This window comes from Madurella fahalii, assembly GCF_045866475.1.
Source record: "Madurella fahalii IFM 68171 DNA, scaffold_1, whole genome shotgun sequence".
In the NCBI taxonomy this organism is placed as follows: domain Eukaryota; kingdom Fungi; phylum Ascomycota; class Sordariomycetes; order Sordariales; genus Madurella; species Madurella fahalii.
Genome location: NW_027263971.1, coordinates 6,408,355 through 6,435,845, shown reverse-complemented (window position 1 = coordinate 6,435,845; position 27,491 = coordinate 6,408,355). Strand labels below are relative to the sequence as shown.

The following is a 27,491-nucleotide window of genomic DNA, read 5'->3' as shown; positions in this document are numbered from 1 at the left end:
ATGGCCGCTACAGCTGTCTCCGTTCACCCTATGAACATCCCAGGCCTTGGGAAGCCTCTTGACATGGCCCAGCTGGATGTATCCCGCAGGATGTAAGTCTATACCACCCATAGGGTTATATTCCACCCGTCCCTTCGCTTACCAAAAGGATTTGGTAGGTACAACGCACTTGCCCACATTACGGACCGGACCGAGCTCCAGACGAGCATCCCCGGGAACATCAGCGATCTGTTACGCATCATCGACCGCCACTCCATGGGCGACAAATTCCGCATCCACTCCCTACACCGCCACACCATGCTGGCCGACACCAGCATCCGTCTCGAGACCGACGCCGGCGAGACAGGCTACAAGTGGGCCAACGCCACCCCAATCGGGGATGTTGACCTTAACAAGGTTTACCCGACTTTCTTCAAGCTCCACGACGGCCTCCTGGTCCCCTTTGAGTTCGTTGAGGGCCCTCTGCCTATCGCCGTGGAGGCGATTCCCGAGGCCTTCTTCGTCGAGTTTGTCGCATATGTCGCGGAGAACAAGCTCGCTGATATGGTCTCCCTCGAGCTCGGTGATTTCGCCGACAGTCGCAGGCGTAAGGACTCAGTCACGGCCGAGATCGAGGCCCGGTGGGGAGAGGGCGGTGTGTCCTTCACTCTAAGCGTGTCCATCAAGGATCTCGTTGATGCAGACGGCAAAGAGCGGCGCCTGGTCCCCACGGCCTGGAATGTCCCTATCTCGCGTGGCAGGCTGCGAGACTCGTCGCCCGACAAGCCTGCGCCTGGAACCCACTGGAATGAGGCAACGAAGCCAGACGGGAGCAAGACCCACAAGGTTCACGTGGACAGCAGCGAGGATGTTACCCCCAACTTTCTGGTCCAAAGGCTGGTTGGCATGGGAATCCTTCGTGGTTGAGTACTCGGTGGTCCTGTCAATGCCTCATTTGGCATCTTTGGACTGAGGCTAGCATATTTCTTGCTCGTATGATTTGGTGTCGTCGCGTCTTACACCCCATGCTGCTCTCATGCGTGGTTCGAATGTCTGGTCTTCGTGATCTGTCATTTCTTATTACGTCTTGGCAATTTAAAAACCAAAGCCAAGCTGTTAGTTGAGCAGAAATCAGCAATGAATAAAATACTTGACTGTGCCCCGTTTTCTCTGGCCTTCCTCTGGCCGGGCCCCAGTAAGTGTGAAGCGAAGTTTTGGCGCCACCCGGCGAACAGAGGCATTAATAGCCCTATTGTAAGCACCGTAAACACAGTAAAGGTACGTCATCGGCAGCAGGGGATCTCGTACCTCATCATCGTCGCCTTCATAACCAGCGGCCCAACCCGGTTAAGCATCCCTTAAAGAGAGACGTGGGCGATGGGTCTTTGCCCTGGCGTCGCCAAAACGGTGCTCCCATCGAATAGCAGTGCTTTCGCCGGGCCGCAGCCAATAGCTGACAAATCCCGGAAAAACTGGCTACAACGAGGTGTGTGCCGCGCAACTGACGATGTAGCTCTGGGCAGGAAACTCGGCATCACACGGGGCCCCCATTTTCATTGGTGGGCAGTCCTTACACTATCAATATCCATCGCAGGTGGCCCGAAGAACTGCATCGAGGTGTTGCAAGCCATGCTCTTCCTCCCCGGCAGGAAGCTGGTTGCCGGCTTCGTCATACCTCCAGGCATTGGTCAGGAAGAGGCCAACCAATCTAGCGTCCTCAATACGCTCCTTGTCCCTGTCAGAGACGGATCCTATCGCGCTGTACAACTCGTCGTAAAACAGGCCACGGAGCTCCCGATGATTGGCATGGTAGACATGGTCAGTCCGTCCGCTTTCCCTGTCCAATTTTGGAATTCCGAGCACGTTCTCGACTGCGCCGAGTGACATGCCGAACTGGCCGATTTCCGTGCCCGCCCAGTCGCAGATGCCCGTCAATTTGCCTGTGCTCTGGTCGACGTGGATGTTGTTCTCAAGGAGGTCGATGTGGTTGGGCACGAGGGGCCACTCGGCGGCCATGATATACAAGAGGCGTGGGATGAGCCGATTTAACACGGGGCGAAAGCGCTCCGCCAGTCCCACTGAGAGTTGTGAGAGTTGAGTCGCGTACTTACGGTGTAATAAACGGCGGTCTGGCAAAGGAATCGTCTTTGGGGTCTTATGCCATGCCGAGGCAAAGAATCTACGTTGGCCAAAGTCAGCTTTCGGGAAAGATTCTTGTCTTAGTGTTCGCGCCGGGAGAGATACTAACCGAGCAAGATCTATTACTGTTTGTCGTAAGAGGAAGCAGCCATTCCCGTATAAACGGTTCCGGGCAAGGTACAAGGAGACCCCTCCTACATTTCGCATCTTGTAGACGAAGAGCTCCCCAATGGTGCTGATGTCACTATGACATGGCATAAAGCCGTGATAGACCTTTTCGACGTGTCCGAGGAACTCCAAGTTAAGGACGGCGTTGGGTGCTCGAAATTGAATAACGTAGTCTCCGGCAATGACGGTATAACTACTTCCCCCCTGGACAGGTGCTGGCATGATAGACTGTCCTGTGATATGTTGAGCTAATTTATCGCATTCCTGCTGCGTCGGACGGCCGTTTGCAGAAAAGAATCTGGATATCTGAAACGCCGTGAGGGCCGCAATGGCGCTCTCCATTGTTGGGGTGGGCCGGTATGCGTGCTAGATGGGCGTGAAATTGAATGATATGAGGGGCAGGCAAGCCCAGTTGTTGGAGTTGTTGCAAGGTGTGGGACTAATCTCGGGTGTGGAGGATGGCTGTGGCGGCTAGTTGCGGTAGCTAGTGGGGCTCGTTGTGGCCGGAGCGTTTGGAGTGTGGCTCACCTAACGGTACATCACATCTAGCGGGTCTGAGCACTTGAATTCAGAAACCCACCGCCCCGCGTTTCCTCTCTCACCACCACTTCATCAATCCATACCAACAACGCCGTTCCGCCTCTTGTCCCTGGTGTATCTACCAGCCAGCCGCACATACTTGACAACGCGTGTTTGATTGTCTATAAAGTCCGCCAATCATGGTGTCCGGCGACCGCCAACGGGTCATCGAGACCAACCGCTCGCTCCGTCTAATCAAGAACGCAAGTGCCACCTCGCCCCGCCAACCCACCCCGCGGATACTAACCTCTGCCCTCAGGAACTCGAATCGCTCCTCGAAAAGGGCGTCATCACCGACGACACCTTCGACACAATCAGCAACCTCCTGCCCGCCGAATCGAGTCTCTCCAGCGGCCCCTCGCGAAGCCAACAAGTGACACCCGCCCTCGCCTCCGCCCGCCTCCCGACCCCGGCCAGCTCGACAACCCCCTCCTCCCCCTTCCCGACCCCGGCAGCTACAGCCACCGCATCGGCACCCGTTACAGCGCCGCCTTCATACGCCCAATCCACCGCCGTGCCCCCGGCCCTCCCCGTCCGCAACCAAACACCCGCCGCGCCGCCGGAGAAGCCCGTCCTCGCGCACGCCCGCGCGCTGTACCGCTACGCAGCCACGGACGCGCGCGACTGCTCGTTCGACAAGGACGACCGGATCGCCGTGTACGAGTACATGAACGACGATTGGTGGATGGGGCGGAACCAGCGGACGGGCGAGGAGGGCATCTTCCCGCGGAGCTATGTCCACGTCGACGCGGCGGAGGACGAGAAGAAGCAGCATCATCAGCAACTGCAGCCGTACCAGCCGCCCGTGCCCGGCTCGGTGCAGTACGCTACCGGCGCTGGAGCAGGCGGCGGGTACCCCCCGCCTCCGCCGCCGGGGCAGGGATACCAGCACGGCCAGCAGCCCGGCCAGGAGGGCGAGGGGAGCGGGAGTAAGATGGGCGAGCACGGGAAGAAGTTTGGTAAGAAGTTGGGGAACGCGGCCATCTTTGGCGCCGGGGCGACTATTGGGAGTAATATTGTGAACTCGATCTTCTAGACGGAGAGTGTGGGTTGTGTATGGGGGAAGGGTTGTGCATGGCGGAAAGTGTGCTCTTTAACGCTCCTTCCGTGACTGGAAGTTCTGACGGTCGGATTCTTGACGTCGTGGGTTCGTTGGCTGGGATGGTTGGGTTGGGGTTGTATCACGGTATGCTATTTCATGGGGTGTGTTCTTGGGTATGGCAGCATAAATAGACGAGTGTTTTATTCACGAAGCAACAGGAAGTTCATTTTATCTTTTCTATTCCGCTATTTCCTAGTCCGGTGTGGCTAGACAAGTGCAACCAAGCAGCGAGGACCCCCATCCGTTCTGTCGGTCACTCATCACATCGCCAACCCCCCGGGCCTTGTTATCTCTGAGTTTACCAGGCTCCTGATAAGAACTGCCGCGCGGATCCGGAATCCCCTCAGGGGTATCAGCCCTGCAAATATCACCAAGTGGAGCAGCGCAGGGGCCCTGGCAGGAGAACTCGGTCCCCGTTTCTTGGCCATCGTCATGCTCCCTTTAGATAACATCGGCGACTTCCCGGTGATTGTTCTGGTGACATGGGACCCTCAGCATCATAGGCACTCTCAAGATAGATACAAGTGTGATCTAAGTTAATATTATTATCTTCTTAGCAGTAAATTGGTAGTAAAAGTGCTACTTGTGCCCGCTGATAACAATACCCCAAGTACCCAAGCGTGGAGAGGAACTCCGTGCACCGTGCTCGACAAACCTGTCCCGCCTCCCGTTGTAATCGACTGGTGAGAAGAGAGAAGGGGAAAGGTGGAGCGGGCCATGAAAAACACCGCTTAGAGAAATCGTCACTCGGAAATCAATGAAATCAATAACCAAACCAACCCTCCAAAACAGCAGAAACGCTGCCCGCCCAGGTTGAGCTGCACATATCACACTCTTCAGAACTCCTTGCACCGCTTGCCCTTGGTATGGATAAACAGACAATGACCCCCGACCAAACAACCAACCTCGCTGCTGCCATGCGATGATGAAGATGTCCGACATAGGAAAACGAAGGCGCTCTCAAGCAGTATTCGTAGCATCAGACAACGATCAGAAAAACCGTCTGGTAAAAGACTGCAAGTCCGTTAGTCGGAAAAAAGCGCGGAACTGTCTCTAGCCGTCTCCAGCCCCACGACCACGACCACGACCACCAACATCGACGGGTACTTGATTCGCCGGCGCTTCCTCCTGCTCTTCGTCCTCATCATCCTCCTCTTCCTCAAAAACATCCGCCAGGACATGATCTTCCTTACCGGTATCCGCCCCAGAGCCATCAGGAACCCATCTCGGCACCCGCATCCGCGCAAACCTCTTCCCGGTCTTCCGCTCCATCTCCGCCCTCAGGATCTCGGCAGCCAGCAGCCACCTCCTCTCCATCCTCGCCCGGCGCGCTCCAAACACCTGCAGCAGCGCCTCCTCCTCGTTGGTAAACTCGACCGCGAGGTCCTCGATCTCCTCCCGCCGTCTCTCGCTCAGCGTCTGCATCTCCTTCTCGTGCCGCTCGACAAGCTCCTCCATGCTCTTGGCCTGCTTCTCCCGCAGCCCGTTGATCTGGCTCTGGTGCCGCCGCTCCATGCCGTCCCGGACGCAGTACTGCTGCCGCAGCTGTTCGAGATCCTTCGGCGTGACCTGCCGCGGGGGCATATCGTCGCTGGCGCCGCCCGTCGCTGGCGCTGGCGCCGCGTCGTCGCGGCTGTTCCGGCGGCCGTGGCAGTAGTCCTCCATGTACCTCAGCTTGAGCCGGACCTTCTTCTCCTTCTCCTCCAGCCCGGCCTGGAGCTCGATCTCGGCGAGAACCTGGCGGTCCTCCAGGTGCTGTTCCGTCTTGGCGTGCCTCTCGCGCATCTTCTCCATGAGATCCGAGAACCTCTCCACGAGCGCCGACTTCTTCTCCGACTGCCTCGCCCTCATGGCCTCCTTGGCCCTGCTCTCAAACTCCGTGAACCGCTCCATCTCCCTCTCCTGCGCCTTCCGCAGCGCGCGGAACTCTTCGCTCTCCCTCGTGCGCCGCTCGGCCTCGCGCCGCTCGACCTCCTCCTCCTCGGCCGCCTTCTCCAGCGCAAGCTTCTCCGCCTCGAGCTCGGCCAGCCTGGCCTCCTCCTCGGCCCTCCTCCGCTCGAGCTCTTCTTCCCCGTTGCAGAAATTCGGGCACCCCACGGCCGGGTCCCAGACGGCCCCGCAGATGTAACAAAACTGCGCCTTGCACCGGCAGGTGATGTGCGTGCACCCCTGCATCAGCTCCACCAGCGTCCTGCATTTGTAGCAGCGCCGCCAGCCCGACTTCTCGCCCATCCGCAGCACCGCGTCGAGCTCCCTGTCGTCGGGGCAGTCGTGGCCGAGCAGGTGCGCGGGGCGCTTGCACATGACGCAGACGCGCGTCTTGCAGCTCTTGCAGAGGGCCTCGAAGGGGTGTTTGGGGTCGACCCTGTTCGCGGGCGGGATGAACTCGCCGCAGGCGAGGTTGGGGCAGAAGATGCGGCGTTCCCAGGGGGTGCCGTACTGGACCACGGCCTTGAGGAAGAGCTGCTGCTTGTCGCGCGGGAGGACCGCCTTGATGGTGGAGCTGGGGATCGGCTGGGTGCAGCACCGCGGCGGCATCTTGGACTCGTCGGTGGTGGACTGGGCGATCATGACGGCCAGGCAGTCCCGGCAGTACGTGTGCCCGCAGGGGAGCGTCTGCAGGGCGTTGTTCTCGCGGGTGAAGTCTTCGCGGCAGCATATGCAGGGCCTGTTGTACATAGAGTAGAGCCTCCGTTAGGCCTGTGCTTGGTGGATAATGTGGGTCAAGGTCAGGGTCGGGGTCGGGGTCACTTACATGGGCGTTAGGGAGGAGGCCTGTGCGGACCGCCTCTTTCTCAGTCGGTTCGCGAGGCTCTGCGTGAGACCCCTGACTCGTCTTCGTGTGCCTGATCTCATCACGATACCTGCCGACCGCTCGGCCTTGTCCTGGTTCGGCCGGAGGAACTTGGGCTGGTCGAGTGCGGGGTCCACTTGGCTGAGGTACTTCTCGTACTGGGTGAAGGTGAGGCTTCTAGACCTCCGTCTCGACGAGACTTCTGTTGCTGTCGCTGGCACCGCGATCGAGTGGTTCGAAGTCTGCAATGTTAGTGCAGTGGCAGCCGTCTCGTCCGATGCTGAAGATACGGTGCGGCCGTGCTGCAGGACAAGTGTATGGGCCGACTCGCCCGTCGGCGTGCTGGGGTCATCTTGGGTGTCGGGCCGTCTCGATACTGGCAACTCAACCCCCAGGGCGGCAGCTTTTACCATCATTTCCTGCTCAACGTCGGCCTCGGTAGCGTCGCCATCGTAACCCAGGACTTCGCGCAGATAGTCGGCATCTCTGAGCTCGGGGAGTGCGGGCAGACCGTCGGCAGGGTCGGCCGCGGGGTGCGACTGGAGTGCCATCGAGCTCGAGGTGACAGACGCAGGCCGATCGACGGTCGTGCTCGTGCCCGGGGGAGATGGAGCGACTTCAAGTCGGTCAAGCGTGTATGCGACGCGAGCAAGGGAGACATGACATGCAGTCAAAGCCAACGCATGGGGCTGGGTATCATGGGGGGGTGGTTGTGGGGATAGGCCCAGGGAGGTCGAAGTTGATCGCTTGGGCTGCGGGCGGGCTTGTCTCGGTTGTTGAGTGTCTTGCCTTGTTGTCTTGGCCGATCTCGCCAAGGCGGCAGCTGGGCTGCGCAGGGGACACGGCCCGAAGGGTCGCGGGGATGGATGGGGCCGGGAAGGGGCCGGGATGCCCAGAGGAGACAAACGGGAATGTCTACTGCGTAGGGCTGGGTGGTGGAATTGCCAAATTGGCTGGGTAAAACTGTGCAGGTTGTTGAGAGTGAACAGCACGCAAGGGTGGAAGATGGGAAGGGCGCAGGGTAGGTGTAGTGGTGTTTGATAAGTGCTGACTGGAGGGGATAGCCCGGGTTCTAGGTCCGCGGTCCTGCATTAGGGCCCATCAGTACCTACTGAGATGGGTGTGTGAGAGTCCCCGTCCTCGTACGAGTTCTCGCACTCCCGTACGATCCGAACTCGCCAGCGAAGGGTTGGACCAACGAAACCGGAACCGGCTGCCCTGGGCGCGGAACCAAGCGGAAAAGAAAGACACCCGGAGCTAAGGTAAGCTCTGCTTACATAGTACAATCTACGCCGCACATGCACAAGCTGTCGCCCACCCGGTGCAATGTGTGGAGTACTCTCAGCAGTTGTGCCTCCGACCTGCAGGCGCAGTACTGGACAAGCTCCAAACCTGCGGCCGTGGCCGGTCCCTACTACCGTTTCAAAACATGTTGGTGATAGCAGCCGCGACAGACCCGTCATCCCGCGCAGCCGATCTCGAGCGATCTCGAGCGATCCCTGGATGCGGACATCGGCGCCCTTGCTGGCAATGCAAGGCCAGATTCATCCAAGCTGCTGCGGCGATCGACCAAGGCCGTCGTGGCTGGGCAAAAAGGACGGAGCATCACAATTGGCTTGTCCTTCAAGTCTCGCGTCCAACCGCAATCGACGGCTGCTCGCAGGGCAACGTTGAGGTGGTCGGCGAAATCAAGGCAAGGGAGAGTTCAGGCAGTTGGGTGACGCGGAGATCGGACCTGTTCCGTTGGCAACATGTGAGCCCAGTCATTGACGCAAGCCCAGCGCACTGTGTTACCTGGCACGGCCCGACCGCCCTGTGATAACATTGGGAATGTGATCACCCCCGGCCCAACAACGCACGGCACTAACAAACTGTCTGTACGGTGTTAGGGTAGAGGAATTGGACCTGTCCCATCGGTAGCAATCCGTCCCATCAGTTTGGCTGTCCAGAACCATATGTGATTAAAAAGCAACTCTCACCTCGCCCTTGCATCCTGCCACAGCAACCTGGTACGAGATCGGCTCCCTTTCTCAGCCCGGAAAAGATTGGTACGTAGAACTTGACATCGGGATGTAATAATGGAAACTGAGAGCCTGCCACGCCAAAAAGCCCGAGTCAAGGGCTTGGCTATTCGCTGGTCGCTGCTCGTGTCTCCAAGTCCCAACCCATCGGAACCAAGTATCACCAATATATCATTCCCAGCCATTGAGGCCTCGGCCACGGGTCGGAGACAATAAGACAATTCTTATTGATGCCGGAGCATAAGCAGATCATGGCCCCAAAGGTCCCATCAGACAAGTTCCCATCGTGCCAGCCATCCCACGCTCTCTCCCGCGTTTCTCACGATGCAGAGCTTCCCTTCCCGAGATCCCGTTTCCCGCAAGGTCTCGAGCGCCTTTGACGCAGAGATTGAGCCTACTGCTGTGCCTTTGCCCTCGCTCAGGCTGAACGCCCCCGCCGTGACGAAGCCAATCAGATCGTCCTCATCCGGGCACAACGGGTGACCACTAATATCCAGTTGGTTGGCGGCCGGCCTGGGATACGGCAGCTCCTTCGCGACGAGCGACTGGGCCAGGAGCTTTTTGCGCGTCTCCATGTCGACGCCCTGCGGCATCTGTCGAGGGCTCAATCGGGACTTGCCCGTGTTGGGATTGGCCGCTTTCAGAGGGAGCTTCCGAAGCCACTGATCTCTGAGATCAGAAGGGAGGGGTCCCACCTGGGTTGAACAGGGATCTGTCGCAGGGACTTGAGCTTCTGAGTTGGCAGCCTTTGGCCTCGGACTCGGGAGCCGGTAGATCCGTGCGCAAGTATTGGCGACGCCTCGTGCAACGAAGCTAAGATTGACCGTAATGATGGAATTTGCCGGTGGCCTATCGGGATTTGGTGAGCCGAGCAACGAGGTGAAGGACGTTTTTGTCATCTGACGAATCTCAGCGAGCGGGTGACGACCAGGCCGTGTGGCCCCTTCAGGTCCCGACGGTTCGGGAGAATCAACGTCCATCGCCTCGGCTGCACCCGAGATCTGCGTGTCAGCTGGTTGCGTGGCGAACCCGAAGAGATGCTCGAAATCGCATGCCAGGCCGTCACCGATCTCGCCCTTGCGCCCAGCTCCCAGGTCGAGCGACTTCCACTCGATCCTCCTGCCTTTCGGACGGCGATCCCAATCCCGCTTCCTCTTCATCCGCTGCTCGACTTCCCAGCTCAGGCCCGCGTCGGTGGCTGGAAAGTCTCCAGGGAACCATGGCGCTCCGTGCTCGAAAGCAATCTGTCTCTGCTCGTCCAAACCACCAAGTCGCGGGTTGCCTCCGGTCGAGAGGGGATAGTGCATTAAAGTATACCAGATGGGTGAAATGCATTTCCACGGTGCCAGCAGCGTCCACGTCCCTTGCGCCTGCCCATCCGTCGTAGATCGCGAGGCGAAAAGCAAGATAGGGATAGGGGGGTCGGCTGCAGTGACCTGGAGGGGCTCTCCAGGGGTATTAGCACCTTTTCGCCGATTGATAGCCTTCTGGGACGGCAGCCTCGAGGCTTGATATCGACGATCCCGGTTAAAAATATCAAACGGCCTCAATCCCTCCTCGACGGGCCAGTTCGTGAGCGTCTCAACGAGAGCAGTATGCGTGTTCCCGCTAGGGATGCTGATCCTCTTGGGAGGATATGCGAGTCGAGGATCCTTTACCGAGAATGCGAGGAGGGCGTCCTTAGGAAGTGATGCCGGGTTTGTCACGCCACCAAGAGACGCGAAGATCTCGCCATGGCGCTCTCGTATCTCGGACGTGACGTGGTACGGTTGTAGAACGCCCAGCAGAGCTTCGGTAGACCCAGGTCCCGTGAGCTCGATGCTGCCGACTTCAAAGCGTAAGTCTTCGATATGGAGCCGAGGCGTCTGCATCTTGGCAAGCTTGAGGAGTTCCTGGAACAACTCAAGAAAACAGGACGGATGGGTTCGGATGAACAGCTGTCTCTGCGGCTTCTTTGTGGGGTTGGATTCGCTCGAACCTGAACTTTGGGCGGGTGCCTGAGGGTTCCAGACAATGGTGGCCGGCCCGATGTCGCGCCGAGAATCTTTCATCTGCTTGCTCAGGATCCCAGTCCATTTCCGCACCCCAGCCCTCCACTTCTGGCCGCGGGCACCCCAGAGCCCTTCCTGAGTCAATCCGAGAGCCCTCAAGACCCTCTCGGAACCTTCAGTCGTCCCGTACAAGCCTATTGTGCTCATGTAGCTCATATCCCAGACCACAACCCCCTTCTGACCCGAAGCGCGATGGGTTGGTCGGTAACACTTCTCGGTCGGCGTGAGCGGAACAGCGAATCTCCAAAGGGGTTTGCTTGGCTCGGTCATCTTTGCTCGTTTCGCGTGCCAGAGGTGTGTCGGCAGCCACGTTTTGTTAATCTGCCTCTTCCTGAACTTGGACTGTGCCTTGGGCGGCTCGTTCAACATGTTACGTCGAATCTTCGGCCTCGCCGCCCTCGTGTGGGCGGTTGGCTCTGCGGCTCCATCGGTTGCCGAGGCGCCGTCTGCAGCGGCTTTCTGAAGCTGCTTCTTTCTCTTCTTGGCGGCGAGGATGCCCAGTCGCTTGGCCGTCTCAGCCCGGATCCGGGCGCGGGTGGTGCGAGGCCGCCGCTTTCTTGCCTCGACAGTCGGAGTGTTGTCCTCAATCATCTCCCTCCTCGCCCGCTCTCGAAGCCGCTTCGGCACCCTTTTGACATTGTGGCTTGCCGTCCGCCGCCGCATAGCGCGGGGTACCTGCTGGAACACGCGGGTTGCATTGGCCGCCTTGCATTTGCGCATGCTATTTTCGAGCGCTTTGATTTCGAACTCGCGGGCGTTGAGGAACTTCTGCAAGTCAAGCTTGCCGTCCTCAAGAGCCGCATCCGACGGCTGGGAGCGTATGTTGCGCGCATCCTGGAATTTGACGCGCTTAGCCGAGCGTGTCGTGGTCGGGCGTGCATCTTTTGGTGAGGGTTTATTGTCCCCGGTCACCGTTGAGGGATCCTTCCGCTTCCTTGGTTCCGTCCCCTTCTTGGGAGGGAGAGATGCTCTGCCGTCCATCTGGGCGACATGGGGATTGGGTTTCGAAGGCTAATAATGATTGTTCGATAGAGGCGGATGTCAACGGAGTACCTTCGTAATTGCCGAGTGCTATTAATTTTTTGGAGCTCTTATCGTACTGTACCTTATCGGATAGCATAGCCCCACCAAATTTCCTTGCGTGCTGTACTTCTGTACAGGACTGGGCCAGGCCCCGACCCCAAAGTTACACCAGCTTTGGCCTGATCCCTGAAAGCTCAGCCAACAAAGAAGTTTCAGGGCCAGACATCCAACCGAGCGGCCGGACGACCGAGACACAACCCCCGAATCGTTCACAAGAGCCGATTCCACGGGCTACGGAACCTGAAGGGTACTTGGCCGAGTCATTTACATAATTAGAAGAGGTCAGCCAAAAAGCCCCGCGTTTTCATTTCTTCGTTGGCCATTCTATGCATTCAGTGAATTCAACCGTGTTTTCCGGGAGGCGATGAGAACATCGGAGACACATTGATACCATCCCCTGCCCTAGTCTCGCTGCTACGCTAGGCAGCGCACCGAGAACCCGCCAACGACCCCACGACGTGCTGATGCGCAAGGCACCGCAGACAAGCCGATTTCCCGGCGGATCGCTCTCGCTTGATCTGGCAGTTCAGCATCGGCCCTTGGCGCTCCCGACGTCAGCCTCCGGATTCGCGAACTGGAACTGGAACGGTCGGCCATCCAAATCCGGGTCTGACAGCCCCCAGTCTGGAATGAGCCTGTCCCAACATATTGCCTGATGTACCGGGCCTAAGCAAACAAGCAATGGCCTCCCTCAGTAAGCCCGATCTGTGACTTCCCTTCTTTATTACCTACCGTTACACCCTCCCGCTCTGTCTCTGCCGGCCTCCCCGGTCGACCCAGCTTTCTCGGCACCATGTTCTTGTTTCGCCGATGCTTTGATTGCCTTTTTACCACAATGGAATCCGGCTCCCTCTAGATGCTTGGGCCCAAACTCTCGCCCGCTCCAACTCGACACCGCCTGTCGTTCGTCGGTACCTATCCTGCGCTAACATGCAGTTCTTCCCCATAGTATCCAAGGCTAGAAAGGTTCGGCCCCTTTCCTCCACCTACAGGTCCTCGTAGCGCCTGGCAGCTAATACATGACTTATAGCCAAAGTTTGACGTCCACCTTAAGGCATGTCATTGCAGACGTACGCATTAGCGCCCAATACTAACCACTACTAGATTTCCGACCTCAACAACGTGCCCTTGGTGTCGGGCGGGTCCCTAGTCAAATGGCATCTCCCGCATAGCATACACGGAGAACACCGGGGCCGGACCCAGAAATGCCCGATATTGAACCACCGGGTTGAGTACCACTATTCCAAGATCATATCGGTGCGCATTGCCATCGATCGCAACAGCAACCTCTCCGAGTGTCCCATCGAGTTCGAGGTGCTGCAGGAATTTAGCAATGGAAGCGCCTCCGCAAACGGCCGAGATGAGAAGATCACCCTCGGTACCGTGCGGCTCAACCTTAGCGAGTATGTAGAGGAGAGCGAGGTCATCCTGCGCGACAGCAACACCGCGGCAGCCATCAAGGAGGCTCTCGCTTCGCCCGTGCGAATCGAAAGGTCAGGCCACCGCCGCAAGCGCAGTTCGCAGAGCAATACGATACCCGAAGGACCAGACACCAGCCCTCGGTCATCCCATGCTTCCGAAGTGGACGAGGAATGTCCGCCAACAGACGTCCTGGACGGCGTGGTACGGCGCTATCTCATGCAGGACAGCAAGATCAACTCTACTCTCAAAATTAGCATCCTCATGGTTCAAGTCGATGGCGAGCGCAACTACATCGCTCCACCGCCCAAATCGGCACCCGTTTTCGGTGGCATCGCCGGTTTCGTGGCAGGCGATGTGTTTGAGCCTGTTGACGCCGGCCCAAACACCCCAGGCCACGTGCCCTCCTCGTTCAGCGGCAAATCGCGAGACGTATTTGAGCTCCAAGACATGTACCGCCGGGCACTGGCCGCCAGCTGGGCAAGCCAGCCAGGCGAGCTCCCAGCCGACCAGTGCATCGAGGACATCTTTGCCGGAGGTGAAGGCTTCATGACGCCCACAAAATCCCACGCGCGCGGACATTCGCGCCACCACTCCACAATGGCCAGCCACGGCAGGGGCGGCGCTGTGGGAGGCACCTCAACCGGCGCCAGACTCAACCTGCAACGAGAAGACAGCGGCTCCATGTCAGACAACGAAGAGAGTGGGGACATCATGGGCACCCTCCGGCCGCGCGACGTAGCCCGTCTGCGGCGCCACCTGCGAGATCATAGTGTCATGAGCGACCGCACCGTGGTCGGTGGCGAACGCGATCTTGACCGCGAATCGAGCCGCGGCATTGGCCTCGCCCTTAGGAGCTCGCACCACGACCTACTGCAGGCCCTTCATAGGCGCGAGGAGAGCAGGGCTACGGCTGTCGACGGTAGCGGGCTCAGGAGCCGGAGTGATAGCCTGGCGAGCCTGGCGACTACATTGGGCAGTGATCGGGATAGGGGGAGGGATGGGTTCAAGAGGGCGAAGGAGCTGGATGAATTCGAGGTGAGAGATGATTTGATTGCATGGACTATTCCGGGCGGTACCCAATTGTGAGGACCCTTCATTTCATACAGCAAGGAGTTATACTTAGACGAGGGTCTGGTGGTGCTGGGCGTTTTAAGGATATTGGGTATCACTGGGCTCGGTCACTACGGATGATCGATAGCTCCACGGCCAGGGCATTTGCTTCTGTGTATTGTTAGCTCGAATTGTTGAAAACCACATCTTGTTATTCCTTCTCGCGCTCTCTCCCTGATTCAGCTCCCTGCCTGGAGCCTATCTCGAAACACTCCGTCGAAGCGACTCATAAATGACTCTCTGTTCGACAATGTCAATAATGGTTCTCAACCGGCGGCTGCTGCCCAACAGCTTCATCGGCCCCGACGACATAGACAGTGAGTACTCCTCGGGCGGCTCCGGCGGAGTTGTTGAGGGCGAATATGGGCAAAAAGGTAAAGGAGAACTAGTTGAGGAAGAAGCTAGTAACGGGGGAAGGTATGACGGCTACAGCGGAGACGACAGTAGTGATGGCGACGAGGAGACAACGGTTACAGCCGCGACAGATACAGAGACAGTGGTGGTGGTAACAAGAAACGGGTTGAGTATTACAGCTGCAGCGAATATGAGATTGCCGAGTTTGACTGCAAGTCGGGAAGAACTAGGAGGAGGATGATATACTAGTACTCTACCGGGAGATTAGCAAGGACCAGACAAGGCCAGAATGCGGCCGCCACCCGTGAATGTATATGCGTGAAGTATCTATTCAGCCCGGAGATTAACCCTTGTAATGCCATCGAGGCCCTGTAATCCAGGCCAGAGCACCCTCACACTCTATACCAACATGCCGCCCTGTCTAGCCATTTTTTTTCCTTCCCCAAACCTGCGCCTAAGCACTCAACGTCCCACGGACGCCCCCCTTTGCGCCAACCTCCCTTGTTGTTACAAGAACCGAGAGGTCTGCATTAACATTGATGGTCACCTCGACCTTTCCGCCCTTCTTGACGCCGCGGATGGCCGCCTCGGCGAGCGTCGACCCAATCTTCCAAACCTTCTCCCGCTTCTCCTCCTCCTCCTCCTCCTCGTCATCCGAGAAGTCGCTGTCGTCGGCCTCGTCATCATCGACGTCCTCCACTTTGGCCGCCTTGGACTCCCCATTCTCTTGCGCCTTGGGCTCCGGCTTGGTCACCTTGATGTGCGTGTTGCCCTCGACGACCTTGATTAGCACGTCGCCGCCGTCTTTGGGCGCAGCCACGTGGGCCGTCCGCCGCGCAGGAACGGCCGTCTCAGGCGGGACGATGGGGACAAAGACCTCCTCGCCGGACTCGGACAGCGAGATGACACCGATGGCGTTCGTAATATGCGGTACTGTCGTGACGGCGGCGTGTGTCGACTGGTCGATGTCCTCAGCTTCGTACTCCTGGATCAGGCTCGCCTGGAGGGCTGCACCACGGGCCTGGAGCTCTGAGGGGTTGATAGCGTTCGGATCGGTCGACGGCGCCAATATCCTTGTGGTCTGGGGGAAGATGTTGCGGAAGTTGGCGGCGATACGGGGAGTGTGTGCAGTACCACCAGACAGAATCACCTCGTCCACGTCGAGCACATCCAGGCCGGCTTTCTTGACTGCTGACTCCACTAGGCGGTTGAAGCCCTCAAAGACGGTTCTCGCGATGGTCTCGTACCGCAGGCGGTTGATGGTGCTAGTAAAATCAAGACCGTCGACTAAGCTCTCAACGCTGAAGCTCGCATTGGTGCCCAAGCTGAGTGCCTTCTTGGTCGACTCGGCCTCGAGCCGCAGCTTGGCCAGGCTCTTGGTGTTCTCGCGCGGGTCGCCAGCGCCCGAGTTCTTCTTCATAAACTCCTTGGCGAAGTGATCCATGAGCACCTTGTCGAGGGCAGCGCCGGCATACTCGTAGTCATGGACCGTTGCGAGGATGGTGTACATGCCACCGCGGCTGGCGATGACGGCGACGTCTGATCGTGTGCCACCCAAGTCGGCCACGACGACGATCTTGTCTCCCACCTCGGCCTCTGGGCGCGCATCATAAGCGAGCACCGCCGCGACAGGCTCGCTGATGAGCTGCAGCACCTCGAGATCCGCCGCTGCCGCGGCAGCGACGAGCGCAGCCTTTTGCTTGTCATTGAAGTTGGTCGGGATCGTGATGACAGCCGATGTGACCTTCTTTCCTAGGTACTCGGAGGCGGCAGCCACCAGGCGGCGAAGGTAGCGGGTGGCGACCTCGGAGACTCTCAGCGTTGACGGGGCCTCCTCCTCGCCTTCCTTGTCCTTGATGGTGAACGAGACGGTGTCGTCGGATTCTTGCGGATGGGCAGAGGCGTGATTGTGGGTGGGGTCGATCGACTTGAATCTGGAAATGGTCAGCCCAGCGCGTGGAATAAATGAGGGGAGCCGCACTCTTTCCCTATGAAGTCGCGGAAATAGGCGACTGTGTTCTTGGGATTCCTGACGAGGAAATTCTTGGCCTGCTGGCCGTAGTACTCGTCGCCGTCGACATACGACAGGATGGTTGGGATCTGGCGGTCTGGCAGTCTGTCAGCGGGCGAGATAGTAACACCATGGACCCAATGTCTCTCACCTCCATCCTCGTTCGCAATGACCTCGGCCTTGTCGTCGACTGTGTACGCGATGGAGCTGTTGGCGTTGCCGAAGGTGATGCCAATCACGGTGCGGTCGCCCGGCGCAGGGGCGGGCTTGGAGGCCCCGTTATCGCTCATTGTTGGCAGCGCGGGTATATGAAAGGAACCGGAGCTAGAGATGACGGACGACGGGTACGTGCCTGCGTGTCAAGAGTGTACGACAGCTCACAGCCAAAACTCGGTGGTGGTGGGGGACCCAAAAATTTCCCTGTCGAAAAATTTGGGCCTTTGTCAACCCCTGCTCTGCTGCGTGGGTGCCCCGCCCGCGACTAGTGTAAGTGCACGTACCTGTACATAAGCATTCCTATCAAAAAGACGATTACGCAGCTGGTGTGTCATGATGGTGAGTATAGATAATCTAGCCATGTTCACCGAGGCGATCAGCTCCACGAAACTTTTCTCTTCTGCAAGACTAGTTTTACGCTCATTCTTAGCGACGGTCCAAGGGTCGGGGGAACTCTCGTTATTCTCAACATGTGATCGCCACTATCAGAACAGTCTTCAGCGGTTGCACTACCAGGCAAAGAGCTCACATAGCTTTCAAGTTCTTAAGTATATTTGGGATCATCAGGCCTTTCTCGAGTTTACTCAGGAATGCTCAAATTGGTTGCAATCCCATAGGTGGCAACCCTATCCAGCCCTCCCACGACTCTATGTACCAATACATCCCTCAGCTTTGCCCAGCCAGGCCCACTCCCCCCACCAAGGCTAGGCCAGCCGCAAATAAGGCTGAACAAAATTCCCCGTTAACCAAACCAGAACAATCAACTCCCATCCAACACGACCAGAAAGCCACCACCACCACCATGGCAGCCACCGACCGCCCCTTCGTCCTCCCCGGCGAGACCATCGACCCCTCCCTCATCCCCACCCACAAGAAAGCCCCCCTCCGCCTAGGCCCCGGTCTGCGGCACATCCCACCCAGCGACATCATCCCGACGGTGGCGGGGCAGCTCATAACCAACCCAGCCAAAAACTCCATGTGGATAGAATACAACTCTCAGCGCGTACAAACCGCCCCCCTTTCTCTCTCCCCCTCCCCCTTCCCTTCACCCCCACGTCATTCCAACCTCCCTTCCATCCCCCCCACCTCTCCCACCGCGCCTCTTTCCGCATGCCCTCACACTAACCAACCAACGGGGGCCCCAAAGTACATCCCGCAACCGAACGACCTCGTGATCGCGCAGATCGCGCGCTCGGCGCCCGAGGCCTACCTGGCGGTGCTGTCGGCGCACACGGCGCCAGCGACGCTGCCGCACCTGTCGTTCGAGTCGGCCACCAAGAAGACGCGGCCCGTGCTCGCCCCCGGCGCCCTCGTCTACGCCCGCGTCTCGCTCGCCAACAAGCACATGGACCCGGAGCTCGAGTGCGTCAACCCGTCGACGGGCAAGGGCGAAGGGCTGGGCCCGCTGACCGGTTCGGGGACCGTGTTCGACGTGTCGCTCGGCTTCGCACGGCGGCTGCTCATGGCAAGGAGCCGGGAGGAAGGGAAAGTGGCGGTGCTGGAGATGCTGGGTGGGGAGGAAGGCGGCGGGCTGGCGTTCGAGACGGCCGTGGGGAGGAACGGCAAGGTGTGGGTGGGGAGCGAGAGCGTCAAGACGGTGGTTGTGGTGGGGAGGGCGTTGCAGGAGACGGATCGCGGAGGGTTGGGGTTGGAGGAGCAGAGGCGGTTGGTGAAGCGGTTGGTTAGGGAGATGAGGTGAAGGGGGGGATTCTTGAGTTGTGGTTATTGCTCCGCACGCGTAAGCCGTTTACGGTTTGGCGGGTGGATGCCAGGAGCTGATCGGTGCCCAATGTCATGAGACGCCATGGCTGTCGTGGAGGCGTTATTGACCGGAAGTCTGTCACCCATAGTCGGTCACTTCAATGGTCGATATGGCTGCGTCCTGGGCAAACACCGCGGATCACCGCCCCTGCAATAGCAGACGGATGGCTAAAACTCTGCGGAGGGAGACGCTTATTCAATATTGTACCAAGATACCCCGCTTGGTCCGCAACGCAGGACGCCTAGAGCTGCCAAAAGCTGGTAAAGCTCTGTATAAACAATTAAATATACACGCTGGCCTAGATGCACGCTGAGCGCTCCGAAATGCCCTATCGATTTTTCCTTCCCGGTGAGGTACCCTGACCTTTGCAGGAATGTGAGGTGAACCATATGAGACACCATTTCCTCCACCCTGGGAGCTAATCCTCCACCTGCCACTTCGTGGCATACTTGAAATGCACGCACAGTAGCGAGCAAGGAGGTTCCGTCCTCCTTCTGCCCCCGTCCAGCTTCGGCTCGATTCGGCCGTTCAAGCCTGGCCTCGGTTGCAGCACTGGCCCCGACCCTGAAACGAGTGGCTTTCGGGGCTAACGGCCAGAATAAAGATACTGTCCAAAACGACCGGAACCTCTTGAGCGTACTCCAATATCCCCCCGCGCCCTTGACCCGTCGTTCTATCGACCGCGTAAAACTCATAGTCGTGCATGAGCTACATTGTCGACCTTGGTTTGGGATAGCATCGAATAACATTGCTCGCCAGAGACGTCCATGCTCATGTCCCGCCCATGACGTCGTCTACAAATTCTGCGTCTGGCACCGCCTTGACGTCGATACCGTGCTTGTTCTGCATGTGACGCCGCAAATTGTCCTTCCGAGGGAAACATTTCCCACCTTGCCTGGAGTAAGGGCAATCCGGCTGTTTGCAATAGAACTTGCGCGTCTTGTTGTGCTTATCATTGATGTGGCGGTCCAGATGTGTTTTCGTGCCGAACCGCATGGTACAACCGGTGTGTGGGCACTCATGCGGCCGTTCGTGATACCGTTTGTGGTGGCTGTGAAATCTGTTAGCCAAGTGCCAACTAAACACGGGAAGCGTCCAACCTACTTCAACTTGTGTTCTTGGTCGAATACGCGATCGCATTGGCCGAAATTGCAGGGAAACATCCTCCCTGATGACGGACGTGGAGACCGGCCTGGTGACGGCGACGGTCCCAGAGAAAGACCTGACGACAGCCCTGGAGACAGCCCGGGCGATAGCCCGGGCGATGCTGCTAACCGGTTATGGTTAACTACGTCAAAATCGGACGGCGGAGACGGAGACGCCGTGTAGGGGGTGAGCCTCGTGTCTGGTGTGTTCTCTGTCGACGGACCAGTGGAAGGTGGAGGTGTCGAGTAGTCGGGGGTCAACAACATGTTGGTGGTCTGGTACTCGGTTGGCCCATCATACATCTGCGCTCCAAACTCCAAAGCCGCCTGGTATGGCGAAGTGTAGGGAGACTGGTAGGGCGACTGGTACGGGTGTTGAACGTTTGGCTCCAAATTCTGGTTGTGTGTAACATACGACACCTCATCCATCGGCGCCGGCATGGACATGGCGGGATTGACGGGCGGTTGTGGCAGCTGCGGCGGAGGATTTTGGATCATTCGCATTTCGTGCTCTAACATCCATGCGTTTTCAGCAGGGTTGGTTGGCTTCATCATCTCCATCGGGTTCCCGCTCGGGCCGATGTTGTACTGGAGAGGCGGACTGGGGATATCCGCCACAATAGTTGGAGGAGGTAGGCTGTCGATGCGCTGTGGCGGCCCGGGAGGTTTCCTGCCAAAAGTACTCTGTCTGCTGAACGACCTCAGGGGATCCCCGGGTGTTGCCGTCTTGTCACTATCGGGCGAAATGGCGTCGAGATCCTCCGGGATTGGTCTCGTCGCTAGAGACGGTGCGGCCTTGCCAGTGGCGGAGACAGGGCTGATCGGCACAGAGGTGGGAGGATGTGCGAGAGATGCTGTGTTCAGGGAGATGGGAACAGGCGCAGGTTGCGTATAAGCGTCACTGCCCAACGTCGGGTCGTTATAGTAATCCCAAGCCAAGCCCACGGTGTTGGGATCGATCTCCAAGCCGGACGGCGTGGGCTCAGTCTGCGGGACAACCTCGTTGGTGGTGATAGACGGCGAACGTGCCCCGTCAGTGCCGCCAAGAGTCGAGCGTCTGCTGTCGCGGCGCTGTTGTGAAGAATGACGACGGTGTAGCAGGCTCCGGATGGACTCGGTGAAACCAGAATATTGACGGGGCGGCGGGGAGCCGCAGGGAGGGTCGAACGACTCGGGCTCCTCTGTAATGCCGATAGAGGCTATGCCCGTGAGCTCACGGCTTGGTGGCCCGTAGGAGTCGGTATGGCTTAATTCGCGAGTGCCTTCACGGCCAATGGTGCCCCCGGACCCGTACGGCGACTGTGAAGACGCCTCTGTGGGCGAACGGACTGGGGCAGCCGCTACAGGGGAGGCGGACTGGCTGTCGCCGTGGCCTAGGCCGAGTGACGAATTAGCCCGTGAGGTGGGCGACAGAGATGAGACTGGCGACGGGAGGCCCTGGTGGGTGGTGACGCCGGGTGGAAGTGATGAGGGCGGAGGTTGCTGGTCTGGTGAGGCCCGATGATGGTCGAGGGTGGTACTGTTTTCAAGGCCGGACCCTGAGCATCTCTTGGAGGAGTTGTCGTCCAAGTCTTGAGCAGGGAAAATGGGGCCTCCGGGGCTCTGCCCCATCTCGGCCAGGGCCGGTTCGTCATGACGGGCAAGCCATCGGCGTCGGGCGCGCACGAGGAAGGGGAAGAGACAAATGGCGATGATGGCAACGCCGACAACCGACCCGACCACAGCCCCAGCGATGGCGCCCGGAGAAAGCGGAGTTGATCTGGGGACGAGCACTGACCGCGCGAGCGGCCTCGCAGCCATGGCTGCGCTGTGCCTTTGCTGCTGCTGCTGCATTCAATTGAGTGCTCAACAGCGACACTGGTAGCGAGAAGAGAGAAAGAGGATTCTGTCGCGTGGGAAAATCGAGGTATCGATGGGTGTCTGGACAGGGGAGGCTCCCAGCCACGATTGCGATGGGGGTGCGGGTGCGGTTTACGAGGCTGTGCCAGACCCTGCTGCTTTGCTGTAATTCGCTCCACGGAGGGTCCGACAAGACCACGAGCGAAATCCGGTTCCCTGCAGAGTTGGAGACCTGCCGGCGGCTGTGAGCGAGGGCACTGGGGCCTCGAGCCAGGGCTATGCAATAGCTTCGGTCGCTGTGGTAGATGAACCCATGGCGAACGGTACGCGTGATGAGAGAGGTGAATGCAAAAAGGTGCGGATTAGGTAGAAGTTTGGAGAGGCAGAGGAGATGGAGGGGCCCGGATGATGGACCAGGTCAGCTCAAACCCGGAAATGCTACCTCGACACCTCAGGCAGTGACCCGTCCCTACAGGGCGGTCGTAAAATTAAAAACGTTCAGCCTCACTTGCAGCATATTTCTTAGCGAGCGAGAGGCCTAGGCCGCTTCTGGACTGCGCAATGGAAGCATTGGGGCCCGGTGGCAGACGATGTGGTGGGCAGCCAACGCAGCAACTTTACTGCGTCGTGTAGGTGCAGCAGGGGTTGTGACTGGGCGGAATCGGTGGCCTCCCCCGAAGGGTAAGAGCTAGCAAATAGGGAATATTTCCTCCCCCCACCGCTGCCTCTTAAGTGTACTTACTGTGCAGTACTGCCTATCGAACCCCGCCATGGCCCGCCAACAGCCCCCTCTCAATTCCGCAAACATTAACAACGTAGACATTCTCAGACCGCTACCGACCGCTCCCGGCCGATATTGCAGATACCGAGACTCGGGTTCTTGCACGCTGCTAACTGACTGCAGAAAGAGGCTGGTTTGGTCCTTGGGCAAAGGTGGGCACAGAACCGAACATCCGGGAGAAGGGGCAAACAAGACGAACAAGTTTGCACACCGATCTTCCCTGTGCCCAGCATTGGCACGTTCTCCGCCCTCCGTAGCACCAGGCCTCATGCGGCCAAGTACAACGGCCCACGATCCTAGCCGCCCCCAGGCGTCTTACCTGATCCCGACGCCCAATCAATCACAAGCGAGGAGGGAGCCTGTGACGGTTGGTTCCGCGCTGCATGGGATCAAGTCGTGTCATTGCGGCCATCAGTGCCGCCGCGCTCGCTAGTAGAGGCCAACAGCTGCTGGGAGCAGGCCGCGAACCAGTCAGCCTCGCCATCCAAGTGCAGATTCCTAGACAGTTTGATTCTCAACGAATGCACCCGCAATCAACGTGATGTTTTAGCGAACAAAGCTTGAAGATGTGCGTTTGCCCGGCTCAGGCGGCTACTAACATTGACCGGATCGTCCCGGCAGTCTGGATCGAAGCGCCGGCTCAATTTAACCACACTGGATATTGAATGTTTAGCACTGCCCAACTGTGTCAAATGTCTCATTGCTCAGCGTCCTCGCTTTTGCATCACGCAGACAGCGGTCCACTTGGTGATATCGGATACCCCTTGGCACGGGTCCGCGGCATTCCCGGGTTCACTCTGATGCAGGGGCATATGTTTTGAGTTCTACACCGGCCTCACCGTGCTCGGTGGTGGTGCGCAGACGCATGCCGATGGGTTCAGATGGGGTAGCACCCAATCTATGCCGGGTGCTGCGCCGTTGCTCAGCCGTTTTATGCGGAGAAATCTCCACGGCAGTACAACTGGCGGCCGCGTCTCGCCGATCCCAACTCGGTCCCACCCCCGACCGATTTTGCGACACCTGCGGTCGCCCGTCCCAGTCGGACCGGGCATTACAGGGCCGGAGTGGAGCAGCCGAGGACAATTCCATCGATATCGAGGAACTCCTAGGACACTCGTACCCATCGGTGTCGTAAAGAACTAGGTGGTCAAGATATACGACATCAAGAGAGGAACAACGGAACTCAGGACTAGGACTAGCTCTAAGTCGCTCGAGCTCCGGCGTCTCGGCGGTTCAATTCCACCGAGCGATGCCGGATAACGGCGTTGGCTCATCGAAAGCCAATCATTTTTAGAGCCATCCAAAGGCCACTCCCAAGGACTCGACATCTGTCAGTGAGGAGATAATGACGCAGGCCGCAGGCCAGCTTAGAAATCGCTACAACGCATGCAGCCGACATTGGCAGTTCCGTCGAAGGGGTGTCTGAGAGCCTGGCACAATCGCGGGGTTGATGGCCAATCGGTCTCTTTTCTCTGGAACGATGACGCTGGCAAGCGGGATCGATGTCCGCGCGTCCCGGCACGTCCCATGCCCTGCTACCTATGCTGCAATCGTCTATGCCCTCCTTGAGACGGGTTCAGACCTTCTTCAGTAATGGTCTGTTAGGAGTAGCTTTGAATTCATTTTCCTGCTGCACAATTTGAGCAACAGCGCTATGAAGCAGACCATCCTCTTATTCGCAGCTACGGCAGCTGCTCTTGTTGCCCCTCGTGAGGTTAAACCGCAACAATATGTCATCGGTGATGCCGGGTCCCAGGATGCAGTCCAAGCTTGGTGGCATGTCTTCCCAGAGGCCAGGAGCCTCCTTTCCAGCATCGAGGAGCGAGTGACCACGAGCATTGAGCATAGCACCATCGACAGCTTCCTCCGCCTGGTTAGTAGCAACGACGACGACGATGACGAAGAAGAGGAGGAAGGATTCCACCCACCTCATCACAAACACGGTCATCGCGGCGACCCCAGCAAGACGATTTACGAACAGATCAAAGAATGCAAGCACACATCTAAATTCGTGAAGCTCGTTGACGAACACGACGAGATCAAGCAGCTCCTCCAAGACACCAAGCACAACCACACCCTCTTCATCCCGACCGACCGCGCCTTCAAGCGCATCCCGCATCACGGCCACAAAGACAAGGATAAGGACAAAGACAAAGACAAGGACGGCGACGATGACGATGACGGCGACGACCACAAACCCCCCAAGGAATTCGTCCTCGCCTTTCTGAAATACCACATCGTCCCCGGCTCATACCCCCGCCATCGCATCCTCGCCACCCAAACCCTCCCCACGGAGTTCATCTCCCCGGCACTGAGCCGTGGCGGAAAAGATGACGACGATGACGGCGACGATGACGGCGACGGCGACGACGACGGCGGCAACGATGACGAACACGCCAACACCCATCACCGCCACCACCACCATCCGCAACGCCTCCACGTGGGCGCCACCCCGCTCTTCCACCGCATCCGCCTCAACTTCTACGCGCGCGTCGTGGCGAGTGACAAGGTGGCCAAGAACGGCGTGGTGCACGCGGTCGACGCGCCGCTCTTCCCGCCGCCGCCGGCGACGACCATCCTCCGGGCCATGCCGGGCGTCTTCAGCACGTTCGCGCTGGCGCTCGAGCGGACGGGCGTGGCGGCCGAGCTGGAGGACGGCGGCCAAGAGGGGGGCGGCGGCCGCGCGGGCGGCACCGTGTTCGCGCCGAGCAACCGCGCCTGGGCGCGCCTCGGTCCCAGGCTGAACGGGTTCCTCTTCTCCGAGTGGGGCAGGAAGTACCTGCGGGCGCTGGTGCGGTACCACGTGGTCGGGAATGAGACGCTGTACTCGGATGCGTATTATCGCGAGCGGGGTGGGGATGGGGATGGTGATGGTGATGACGGAAAGGAGGAGGTTGAGACAGGGGGGTATGAATATTGGCATGTCGACTTGCCGACCTGGTTGGAGGAGAAACCGGTGAGTGTGGACATCAGGCGGTGGAGGGGGTTCGTTTCCATGGTTGTGAACGGGGGGGTGAGGGTTGTGGTGAGGGACGGGGTGGCGCATGACGGGGTTATTCACATCGTGGAGAGGGTGTTGATCCCCCCGCATCGGCACCACGGTGGGCATAGCGATGAGGAGGATATCAGCGTGGAAGAGTTGAAGGGGAGGCTGGAGCCGTATTTGGAGAGGGGTGGTGGTGATGATGGACAGGACGAGATGGGGGATTTGTAGTTTGCGGTCGTTGTAGTTTCTTGGGATATTCGCTGATCTATGTCATTACGGTGGGCTGGAATAAAGGAAAAGCCTCCTCTCTACACGCTCGTTAGCAAGCTTGTGTAATGATGAATATCATGTTAGGCTATTATCGACTTGACCTTATTGTCCTTGCGATCTTCCCTCGAGTGCATCCACAACCCTCCCTCCTTTGAGCTCATCAACATCCACAGCGCCCCATCTCTGCTCTCTGTTCCTTCTCACCCCATAATCGTCAAAGTCGGTCCTTTCATACACCCCAATTTCGTCCAGTAACACCTCCACAACCCAGACATATGATACAAACTCCAGCCCCAAGCCGGCCACAGCGGCAGCGGCGTCCTCGTTCGTCCTCGGCACGCGCGTACACAACAGGTGCAGATCCAGCATCTGCGCAAAGACCTGTCCGAACGACGGCTTGTTGCGCTGGAACGTGTGTCCGGGCGGATAGGTCACTTGTGGCGGAGGGCTAAAGATGGAGCTGTGGGTCGGCTCGGGAAACTTAGCCTGCCGCGGTTCGTCATTGGCAGTTATGGTTACAATATCGTCATGGCCTTGCGAAAGCGGGGAGGTCGTGGAGTTGAGGAGGATAACTAAAGGGTTGCCGAAGGCCGGGGAGCGCGTGAGATACTGCAAGTGGGAGGAGAGGAGGGCCGTTGTTTCGTGAGCGGTTGGTTTGTCGCGGGCGGCGAAAAGCGTCGAGAGGAGGGCGGAGGTGTGCGTGATGAGGATGAGGTCTGGGAGCGAGGACCGGGGAGGCTCACTATATCGTGAGCTTCCATCGCGGGGCTGTGCCGTCGGGCTTTGCGGATGCGGCGATTCCGAGAGCGAAAGGCTGTCTTCCTCTTCGCTATCTTGAACCTCGGTCCGCTGCTGAACCCGCTGCTCAGATGTCGCAGCATCTCGTTTCGGCCCTGTCTCCGTCCCCTGAGTAACGGGCAATGGCATCCTCTCCGAAGTTTCTTCCAACTCGCCAAGAACCTGCCACAGCCCCTCGATATCAAACACCCTAGATATGGAAATTCTCTCTAGACACTCCTGGACCCTGGTCTTCAGATTTCGTGGGTCTTCCTGAAGGCTGCTTACTAGCAGCTTCTGCAATTTTGGCAACAGCACCGTTACTGGCAGCGTAGTGATAATCAATGCCTTTCCCAGTCTTTCAGCTACCAGATTAGCGGCTGTCTGAAGACCAATCTGCCTCAACGGGTCAGGATCAAAGAGCCGCACAACAACAATAAGGACAAGGCAAGGAACCCACTGACAACCCAATATCCTCTTCCTCAGCACTAACCCCGACTACAGAGCCCCTCTCAAACCCTCCGAGCAGGACATACTCGTCAAGCTCCCTGCAACCAATCATTAAGTTCCCTTTCTTGCGCAGCTGCTCTTTTCTGGCGAGCTCGTGGTCGAGCAACTCCGAGGCGGGGACTGGCTGCAGTGGAGTATGGGGGTCAGAGCGGGCGATGGTGGGTGGCAGGTGTATGTCCGTAGTTTGGTCCATAGCTGGAGGGTAGAAGACGGTATTGGGGAAAGGGGGTTTCCTCAGGTCGGACAAGGTGCGCCAAACGTGGATGATATGGTTAAAACTGGACGGCTGTCGGTTGGGAAGAACTTGGAGGCCGCAGGTGCTGATGGGCATTCACTTCAGTGGGCGTTTGGATCTCCGTGATAGTTCTCAGTTTCCATGCAGTTGATAATTC

At 58.5% G+C, this 27,491-nt stretch overlaps 11 protein-coding genes across 11 annotated transcripts; 5 read left to right on the top strand and 6 right to left on the bottom strand.

Moving 5' to 3' along the window:
• MFIFM68171_01952 (uncharacterized protein) lies at positions 1 to 906 on the top strand (the record flags this gene model as incomplete). Its single annotated transcript, XM_071057374.1, has 2 exons — positions 1 to 92; positions 159 to 906. The coding sequence occupies 2 exons, from the start codon at positions 1 to 3 to the stop codon at positions 904 to 906; spliced, it is 840 nt and encodes a 279-aa protein (XP_070913475.1).
• A 651-nt stretch (positions 907 to 1,557) lies between these two features.
• MFIFM68171_01951 (uncharacterized protein) lies at positions 1,558 to 2,628 on the bottom strand (the record flags this gene model as incomplete). Its single annotated transcript, XM_071057373.1, has 2 exons — positions 1,558 to 2,158; positions 2,228 to 2,628. 2 exons carry the CDS (start codon positions 2,626 to 2,628, stop codon positions 1,558 to 1,560), a joined length of 1,002 nt encoding a protein of 333 aa, XP_070913474.1.
• Positions 2,629 to 3,005: 377 nt separating this feature from the next.
• PIN3 (protein that induces appearance of [PIN+] prion when overproduced) lies at positions 3,006 to 3,901 on the top strand (the record flags this gene model as incomplete). Its single annotated transcript, XM_071057372.1, has 2 exons — positions 3,006 to 3,068; positions 3,125 to 3,901. The coding sequence occupies 2 exons, from the start codon at positions 3,006 to 3,008 to the stop codon at positions 3,899 to 3,901; spliced, it is 840 nt and encodes a 279-aa protein (XP_070913473.1).
• Positions 3,902 to 5,020: 1,119 nt separating this feature from the next.
• Positions 5,021 to 7,312, bottom strand: MFIFM68171_01949 (uncharacterized protein; the record flags this gene model as incomplete). The annotated part of the gene is made up of 2 exons (XM_071057371.1): positions 5,021 to 6,635; positions 6,723 to 7,312. 2 exons carry the CDS (start codon positions 7,310 to 7,312, stop codon positions 5,021 to 5,023), a joined length of 2,205 nt encoding a protein of 734 aa, XP_070913472.1.
• A 1,739-nt stretch (positions 7,313 to 9,051) lies between these two features.
• POP1 (Ribonucleases P/MRP protein subunit pop1) lies at positions 9,052 to 11,814 on the bottom strand (the record flags this gene model as incomplete). The annotated part of the gene is made up of 1 exon (XM_071057370.1): positions 9,052 to 11,814. One exon carries the CDS (start codon positions 11,812 to 11,814, stop codon positions 9,052 to 9,054), a length of 2,763 nt encoding a protein of 920 aa, XP_070913471.1.
• A 1,032-nt stretch (positions 11,815 to 12,846) lies between these two features.
• Positions 12,847 to 14,424, top strand: MFIFM68171_01947 (uncharacterized protein; the record flags this gene model as incomplete). Its single annotated transcript, XM_071057369.1, has 3 exons — positions 12,847 to 12,882; positions 12,947 to 12,970; positions 13,021 to 14,424. 3 exons carry the CDS (start codon positions 12,847 to 12,849, stop codon positions 14,422 to 14,424), a joined length of 1,464 nt encoding a protein of 487 aa, XP_070913470.1.
• An 832-nt stretch (positions 14,425 to 15,256) lies between these two features.
• SSZ1 (Hsp70 protein that interacts with Zuo1p) lies at positions 15,257 to 17,103 on the bottom strand (the record flags this gene model as incomplete). Its single annotated transcript, XM_071057368.1, has 3 exons — positions 15,257 to 16,736; positions 16,784 to 16,910; positions 16,965 to 17,103. 3 exons carry the CDS (start codon positions 17,101 to 17,103, stop codon positions 15,257 to 15,259), a joined length of 1,746 nt encoding a protein of 581 aa, XP_070913469.1.
• A 728-nt stretch (positions 17,104 to 17,831) lies between these two features.
• RRP40 (exosome non-catalytic core subunit rrp40) lies at positions 17,832 to 18,728 on the top strand (the record flags this gene model as incomplete). Its single annotated transcript, XM_071057367.1, has 2 exons — positions 17,832 to 18,032; positions 18,177 to 18,728. The coding sequence occupies 2 exons, from the start codon at positions 17,832 to 17,834 to the stop codon at positions 18,726 to 18,728; spliced, it is 753 nt and encodes a 250-aa protein (XP_070913468.1).
• An 834-nt stretch (positions 18,729 to 19,562) lies between these two features.
• Positions 19,563 to 21,736, bottom strand: MFIFM68171_01944 (uncharacterized protein; the record flags this gene model as incomplete). Its single annotated transcript, XM_071057366.1, has 2 exons — positions 19,563 to 19,842; positions 19,896 to 21,736. 2 exons carry the CDS (start codon positions 21,734 to 21,736, stop codon positions 19,563 to 19,565), a joined length of 2,121 nt encoding a protein of 706 aa, XP_070913467.1.
• Positions 21,737 to 24,210: 2,474 nt separating this feature from the next.
• On the top strand, positions 24,211 to 25,770 carry MFIFM68171_01943 (uncharacterized protein; the record flags this gene model as incomplete). Its single annotated transcript, XM_071057365.1, has 1 exon — positions 24,211 to 25,770. The coding sequence occupies one exon, from the start codon at positions 24,211 to 24,213 to the stop codon at positions 25,768 to 25,770; it is 1,560 nt and encodes a 519-aa protein (XP_070913466.1).
• Positions 25,771 to 25,914: 144 nt separating this feature from the next.
• MFIFM68171_01942 (uncharacterized protein) lies at positions 25,915 to 27,292 on the bottom strand (the record flags this gene model as incomplete). Its single annotated transcript, XM_071057364.1, has 2 exons — positions 25,915 to 26,985; positions 27,050 to 27,292. The coding sequence occupies 2 exons, from the start codon at positions 27,290 to 27,292 to the stop codon at positions 25,915 to 25,917; spliced, it is 1,314 nt and encodes a 437-aa protein (XP_070913465.1).
• Positions 27,293 to 27,491: the final 199 nt, after the last annotated feature.